The sequence below is a fragment of the Coenobita brevimanus genome, chromosome 15 (genome assembly GCF_032717465.1).
Source record: "Coenobita brevimanus isolate Jiangsu-jjx chromosome 15, ASM3271746v2, whole genome shotgun sequence".
NCBI classification, from domain to species: Eukaryota; Metazoa; Arthropoda; class Malacostraca; order Decapoda; family Coenobitidae; genus Coenobita; species Coenobita brevimanus.
Window position 1 is genome coordinate 25154712 of NC_136968.1, and position 8511 is coordinate 25163222.

Here is an 8511-nt window from a genome sequence, read left to right on the forward strand (position 1 = left end):
TAAATATGGGCCATCGATCCATTCATTAATTTATCTGTCTGCCTTCCTGTCGCTCGATCAGGCGATCGATCAATGAAGCAGAGAACCTATGGTGTGACCTCATTTGGGGCATTTGCTTGCCCTCGGTTGTCAGGTCTTGCTGAGCTAGGTATTACCAGGTTTGAGCAACAATAATAACAACTACAATAATCTTTTTGTGGGCAGTTGAGATTTGTCAGGCTGAGGAAGTGTTATTGAACCTTCCCATACTTCAAATGTTGACCCTTTTTTTGGGGGGGAGGGGAGGAGGGGGGAGTACAAGGGGTAGTGAGCCTGACTACTCTTTGACCTGAGTGCAACTTAGCTTACAAGATGGCAGCAGTGACAGGTTGTCAGCTTCAACCTGTGGTCCTGACTTCACTCTTAGTACCTTCATGATATGACTGGTGCAGATGCTGTGTGTGTGTGTGTGTGTGTGTGTGTGTGTGGTGGAGGGTAACTGTTGGCAGCAGTTACTATGGTAGAGCCAGTCTTTCTTTCCCTTTGCAGGGCACGTCTTCTTTGTAGCTTTGGTATGCTAAAGCCCTTTCAGGTAGGTACTTTCTTCACAAGAAAGTACCTGCCTAATTGCCTCTCAGAAAAGTACTTTCTTCACAAGAAAATACTTTCCTGAGAGGCATCATCATCATCAGCCATTGCGAGTTCATTCCCCCCCCCCAAAAAAAAAAAAAAAACTCGAATTCCTTGACTGAGCCAGTTTCTCCAGGTTTTGCCTGCAGACTTATCTGTCTCATCTCACCATCTCCCTTCCGGCCTGTTTCTCATACGCTTACAATCATTTGGAGTCCAGTCAGTCAGCCTCTTGCCCAATCGGTCATCTCATATTCTTGCTACATGACCTATCCGCCTCCTTTTCTGTTCTTTTATAAGTTCAATAATGTCATTGACTCTAGTCTGGTCTCTCACCCAGGTTGATCTCTCCCTGTCTCTCAAAGATATTTTTTGACCTTTCCATTGCTCTTTGAGAGCGGATTAGTTTGTTTTCCAGTGATTTTGTCAGTTTCCAGGTCTCTCAACCGTACATCACTGCTGGGATTATACTTTTCATACATACTGGCAAAATACTTTTCATTATATCTCCATCTTTACTAAAAGCATTTCATGAAGTTGTAAAGCGTATTTTTATTTCGTTTTCATGGTCGTTCGTTAGTTTTAGTGTTTGCACCATGTAATTGTACTCCACAGTTTCATATGACTGGTTATTTACTGGGGCATGACAATAATCACACACAATAACCCCGTATAATATGGCCATTAGACATAATTCTACATAATCCATGTGTTATTGAGCATTATCTGAATTCTTTTCCAGATGTTGTGGTTCTTTAGGTGTGTGACTATGACTGGATATGTACTTGTAAGGGAAGCAGCGAAAGTGACGCATAGTAACCGTGCATGGCCACCTGACAAACCCTATATAATCCATGTGTTACTGAGTGATATCTGGATTATGTTGCTAGTAATATGTTACTGGAAACGTGTAATGAGTATAGTATAAGTGGATATATCGATTTGGGGTAGTGATTAAAGTTATACAAGACAACCTCTGTTGCCATTTGACATAACCCCATGGAACCTCCTTGTTTTCCGAAAATCGTTATCGGAACTATCTTCACTTACACTAACCCAGTGGTTTATAACCTGTGGGGCGCACCCCCCTAAGGGGGCACGAAGGGCTACCTGGGGGGGGCACGAAGGCTTGATATGCAGTGAGTGGGACCTGTGCTATGTCTGTCCCCCTTTATTAATACTGAAGATGATAAAACAAAATAAGTTTCAAAGCAAGCCTGAGGACAGTAAATCACCCATAGGGATGAGGGTGGGTTCATGGAATGTGGGAAGTTTGAGGGGAAGAACGGGGGAAGTCGCTGAGGCATTCAGTAGGTGGGTGGATGTGGCGTGTTTGCAGAAAGTCCGGTACAGGGGTGGATCAGCCAGAAAGATTGTTGGGAAGGACTGTTGCTATTAGTTGTTTTGGCAGGGGGGGACAGACGGATATGGAGGTGTTGGTGTGATGATTGCGGAGAAGTGGGTGGAATATGTTATGAATGTTTTGAGAGTAAGCAATAGGGGGGAGGCGTGGCTGAATCGGTAGAGAGGCGGCCTGCAGTCGTAATGGACCCAGGTTCGAATCCCGGCTGGGGCAGGGAACAGTTTAAGGATTTGAATTTCATAAAAGGCAGACTTTCCTGATCTACCAGATGACCCGCCGACATGTCGTAAAAACACCCCCGCTAATACCAATACACCAGTCCTGTATGAGACAGCCCTAGCATGTATTCAGTATGGACGGTGGGTGTTAGACCCGAAGTGGTGACATGTGGAGGTGTAGGAGGACTACTGGGCCTTGGGATAGGCTACTGCCCCTGAGATATAGGCCTTGAAGCCTTTGCCCAGAGTCGGACACAAAAAAAAAAAAAAAAAAAAAAAAAAGGATATTGGTAATGAAAATTCTGTTGGGTAGAAAGGTAGCTGCAACTATATCGGCATATGCACCACAGGCAGGATTGGATGAAGCAGAGAACGATAGATTTTGGGATGATTTAATACATGTAGTGGGTGGTATGCGGGATGATGAGATAGTGATTTTGGGAGGGGACTTAAATGGTCATGTAGGTGAAACAGCACAAGGTTATGAAGGAGTGCATGGAGGATGTGCGTTTGGTCTAAGGAATGCAGAAGGGGAAAGGATATTCGAATTTGGGGAGGCAACGGACATGACTGTGTGCAACACATATTTTAGGAAAAGAGACAGTAGGTTAATTACGTATGAGTCTGGGGGAAATAGCAGTCAGATATATTATTTTCTGGTTAGAAGGGCTGATAGGAGGTTAGTGAAGGATGTTAAAGTTATAGGAAGTGAGGAGTGTGTGCAGCAGCACAAGCTATTGATTTGTGTTATAGTGCTTAAAGAACAAGTGATGAAAAAGAGGACTTATGTACCTAGAAGGAAAATATGGAAGCTGAAAAACCAAGTAGTAAGGGATGCCTCCTATAGCGAGTTGAGGAGAGTGGAGGCTGAACAGGGAGCTGTAGACAGAGGCGTTAATGAACAGTACAGAGCCCTCAAGAACAATTTCTTGAGAGTTACTGATGTAACATGCAGTTGGACAAGAGGACCACCAAGACATAAAGTAACTTGGTGGTGGGGTGAGGGTGTAGAAGCTGCAGTTAAGGAGAAAAGAAGGCTTTTCCGGGAATGGAAGAAAGGTGGTAGCAAAGAGGAATATTTGGCTGCCAAGCGTAGGGCTAGAAGAGAGGTATACAGGGCAAAGTCTGAGTCACAGAGACTATTACTTGATAACCTAAATCATGGGGAAAGGAAAAATATGATATTTAGGGTGGCAGGTCAAGTGAAGAGGGATAATCGGGATATTATAGGTGAGCAGTGTGTGAAGAATGATGAAGGAAGGGTAGTGGTGAACAGTGAGGATATTAAAGATGCATGGAGAGAGCATTATAACCGGTTGTTGAATGAGGAGTTTGACTGGGACAGGGTAGGTTTGGAGCCAGCAGTTCCAGTGTCTGGCCCTTGGCCTTTGATTGATACTGCTACTGTGAGTGAGGCAATAGGCAGGATGAGGGTGGGGAAGGCAGCAGGTGTGTCTGGGTTGACTGCCGAAATGCTGAAGGCCTCAGGCGATATAGGTGTGAGTTTAGTCACTGACCAGATAAATAGGATTATTTATGAGTGTGTTGTCCCAGATGATTGGCTGAAGAGTGTAATTGTAAATGTGTATAAAGTGAAGGGTGATGCCCTGGAAAGAGAAAATTATAGAGGTATAAAGAGCTTTTAGATCAGATAATGAAGGTAATGGAGAGAGTTTGAGAAGGTATGATTAGAGAAAGAGTGAATATTGATGAGATGAAGTTTGGGTTTATGCCAGGTAGGGGGACCACTGATGCTATATTCATTGTTCGACAGCTTCAGGAAAAATATATTGGTAGGAGATGGGATCTTTATTTTGTTTTTGTTGATTTGGAAAAGGCCTTTGACAGAGTCCCTAGAGAGGTGGTGAAGTGGGCAATGAGAAAGCTTGGCTTGGAGGAGTGGCTGGTTAGGGTGGTTATGGCTATGTATGTGGGTGCTCACACCCAGGTAAGAGTGAATGGAGATCTGAGTGATGAGTTTTCCGTGAATGTTGGTGTGCATCAGGAGTCAGTCTTGAGTCCCATGTTGTTTATCATGGTACTTGAAGCCCTTTCACGTGACTTTAGAAACGGACTCCCGTGGGAGTTGTATGCTGATGATTTGGTGTTGATTGCAGAGAACGAAAGGGAGGCGGAGGAAAGATTTAGGAAGTGGAGAGATGGTATGGGGCACAAGAGTTTAAGGGTAAATGCAGATAAAACAAAAGTGATGATATCTAGGGTTGGTGGCGGTACTGTCAAAGACGAGGGAGAGTGGCCATGTGCAATTTGCCACAAGGGCGTGGGAAGTAATTCCATCTTGTGCAGTGTGTTATAAATGGGTGCATAAGAGATGTAGTGGTATCAGATATAGACTGAGAAATAATGCTGATTTTATGTGTATGGCGTGTTGGGGTGTGCAGGTGGAGATTGTCAGACGTGAAAGGATTGAACTTGCTGGTGAATCTCTTGAGTGTGTGGAAGAGTTTTGTTATTTGAGAGACATGTTGTGTGCTGGAGGTGGGGCTGGAGCTAGCTCTGTGGCTAGGGTGAGAAGTGGTTGGAAGAAGTTCATGGAGCTGTTGCCTCTCCTGACATTGAGAGGACTCTTCCTACGTGCTAAGGGGTCTTTGTATGCAGCATGTGTTAGGAGTGTAATGCTGTATGGTAGTGAGACCTGGGCAGTGAAGGAGGAAGATATTCGCCAGCTCAGACGTACAGAAATGACAATGATTAGATGGATGTGCAGTGCGTCCCTGCGTCCAAGGCCTGGAGGGGCTGGGTTTATGATGGCAGAGTTGAGAGGTAGGATGGGACTGGAGTGTATTGGTGTTGTGATGAGGAGAGGTAGATTGAAATGGTTTGGACATGTGGAGAGGATGGGGGATGATAATTGGGTGAGGAAGGTGAGAAGTGTTAATATTGGGAGTGGGGTTATGAGGGGTAGACCGAGAAAGACATGGGACGAGGTCATTAAGTGTGACCTCAGGGTTAGGGGACTGAACAGGGAGGCTGCAATGGATCGTGCAGTGTGGAGAGCCGCCATTAGGTGACCAAGGCCGACATATGCAAGCACGTTGGAGCCTTTAAAAACGAAAACGAAAACGAACGAATTATGATGGAATTCAGTAATTTCTAAATATGGAGAAAATATTTCAGATATGAATAAGAAATCTAGTTATCTGAATATATAAACAATTTCAAAGTATTAAGAATCTATGATATTTATTGGCATGTGCCAACTATGCCAGTAAAATACAGTATTTGAGGAAGGGGGGCACAGGGAACGTGTCATTCAGTGAGGGGGGCCAGAATTAGAAAAGGTTGGAAACCACTGCACTAACCCATTAGGATAACAGGTTTTGTCTGTATATGTTATTCACAAATGTCACCCTTCTTCATTGTTACTTATGACGTGAAAATTACATATCTGCCTGTCACTAAATTGTGACTGGAAATAAACATTGCAGTCCACTAGAATTTGTCTTGGTATGACGGATGGCCGTCAGTGTTCCCGTGTAGCATCGAAAATGAGTGAGGCAGATATTTTAATCAGTTGCTTTTTCAACAGATTTTATTTCAGCATATGCTGTTCTTGTCATGTGTATAGTATTTACTGTGTCATAAGCCTGAAGATATGAACAAGACCAATCAATGGTCGTGGAACACGACTCATATAACACGAAGTCCAGCATGTTTACATTCCAGCATGCTAGAGGTGAACGTATTTTTCAACCCCTTCGTTTTCACCTGTGTACTTATTCTGAGAGGGAAATTCACACACTTTGCAGCGTTTACTAAATATTTAAATATATGACCATATCCCCACAATTTTTAAAGTGAAATACAACATAAATAACTATCCTGCTAAATGGTTGCTAAGACCCAAATTGGATAGACGAGACTGTGACTACCGTACTGCACCATGATCACAGAAAAATATGTAAATATACCTTCAATCATCTACGTAAAAAAAAAAAAACAATGGTCATGGGTAATAGCATTTTAAAATTTGTCCAAAAAAATTTTCATAAGCTTCCAAAAAACGTCTCTGACTTTTTTATACAGCAAATTGTTAATTAAAAGGAAAAAAGAATAAAGAAAAAAACTTTAAATGACATATTTAGCAAAGTATAACCCGGAATTTGAGGCGTTCCCCATGTTGGCTTGGGAAGAAGTATAGTTGCCGATTGTTTCTTTTTGTGTCAACTATAAGGCGTTAGAATATGACGCGATTTACTCCGCGACTTTTCCATCTAGAACATTATATGAATTTCACACAACATCTGCGTTACTGAACAATGGACATTAAAAAAATATTTGATGGCATAGTCCATGAGTAGGTTAATGACCAAAGCAGCCTATCACATATCGTCATAAATGGGTAAGACATTTTGTCAGTCCAGTAACACCGAAATATCCCTCAATATCCCAGACTCAACAGTAATACAACACAGTAATAAAATGCTTGAAATTCAAAGCCGTCTGTTAAATAGTTTAGCTACTTAATTCACTCATTATTAAGAGTGTTCTGTTAATTCATTTCTTTGCTACTGAGGATTAATCACTGACTGCAGGGTGTGTGTACAAAACATACTGCATTATAGAAACAGCATACCAACTGTTGAATTGTTCGGTATATGACTTTGATGTACATGTAAAATTTGGCATTTCAGAATTACTATGTAGCACTTTTTTCAACGTTACCACTGAACTCGATGGTATTCGATATAGAAGACAATTGGGAATGCCTGGATATAGGCATTGAGCGAGTATTCACTTAAGAGTTGACTTTGATAATATCCGTGATTAACGATGGTCCAGGATAATCGCTAGCAACTAGCCAATCCGTTTCTTGGAGTTCCTCACATACGAATGCCGTCTAGGGTTCATTATACTAGCCAGAGACTGAGGGGGTGGGGGGGCTGAACCGATGTGGCTGGTGAAAGTTATGTACATCTTGCCACCACTGTCACTTTGGGCTTTGTCTAGGCGATGTCTGACTTTCTCCCATTTGTTGTCTGAGTCTGTGTCCCACGTGTCCTTGAGGTCTATGCTACACCAGGGTATGCCCAGGTGTTTCTCATTCTGGGCAAAATCATTCGGGATTATTACCTTCCTCCTGCATTCTCCAACTGAAGGTGTTGTGGTGCTAAGCCAGACGCAATGTTGACCAGCTGTATGACGTACTCCTTCCACGATATCCGATAAACTTAGTGTGTTTCGCTCCACCTTATATTCCTTCTTGACGTGCATGAAGACAAATTCCGAAGGATGCTTATTTAGAAAGCCCAACACTTTCTTAACCACTTCACTAAAGTTAATGTTTTGGAAAGCTACTCCATGGTGGATGGGCAACGTGTCTTGAAAATGGCGGCTCCGAATGTCAAGAAAGCGAATACCAATGAGAAGCTGGATAGCCAGGGAGAGACTCTGACACCACACCCACAGACCACCTTCCCTGGCCATTGTGTTGTGGGTCCCAGGGATGGACACCTGGCTCACTAACATGTTGTCTGGAAGTGTTCACATCCAGTTCTCGTTGCGAATTCCAGGGTCATCCGTAATGTTCCAGTAATCTGGGTCTTTTGCGTTGATGTTCCCCATGGCTAATACATCAGTTCCATGTTACCTAAAAGAAATAATAATAATAATAATAATAATAAAGCAAATATTACCCACACACACACACACACACACATATATATATATATATACATATGTCCGACTTGGGACATACACTCTACACCCAACACAAACCTGTATTAACTTGTTTGGCGAAATCAGTTCTGGGATTCTCAGTAACTGTAGTTCCATATTGGTTAAGATTTAAACGCAGGTTGATATAATTATTTTTTGCCTTGTATCATTTTCCAGACTTATGCCCTTTCCTTCTGCGACACTCTCTCTCTCTCTCTCTCTCTCTCTCTCTCTCTCTCTATATATATATATATATATACTGCATATTGAAATACACCCCCCTGCAGAGACACCTACCCTAGGATGGTCCCACAGCCCCACACCCACCCCAGAAGGAGACTACGGAGGGGCAGACAGAGAGAGTGCCAGGCCCGAGCAAGATGGGCCCAGGTGTACCACGGCCCTAAGCCCCTCTTTCCCTCAGCACGGCCAACGACAACTAGACAGTACCGGTGCACTACATTGCAGCTGCACCAACACTCGCCAGGATCGGGGTGGTACTTGTCTACGGACAGTCCCAAGCAGCACCGTGGTATCTGCCACTGTATGTACTGGGGAAGGGTCAGCCACTGTATGCCCTTCAGCTGTTGCACCCTGCAGCACCGTGGTATCTGCCACTGTATGTACTGGGGAAGGGTCGGC

General features: G+C 43.3%; 1 protein-coding gene across 1 annotated transcript; it reads right to left on the reverse strand.

The window, feature by feature from the left end:
* Positions 1 to 7008: 7008 nt before the first annotated feature.
* On the reverse strand, positions 7009 to 7680 carry LOC145390706 (1-phosphatidylinositol phosphodiesterase-like). The gene has a single exon (XM_080265497.1). The coding sequence runs from the start codon at positions 7678 to 7680 to the stop codon at positions 7009 to 7011; it is 672 nt and encodes a 223-aa protein (XP_080121623.1).
* Positions 7681 to 8511: the final 831 nt, after the last annotated feature.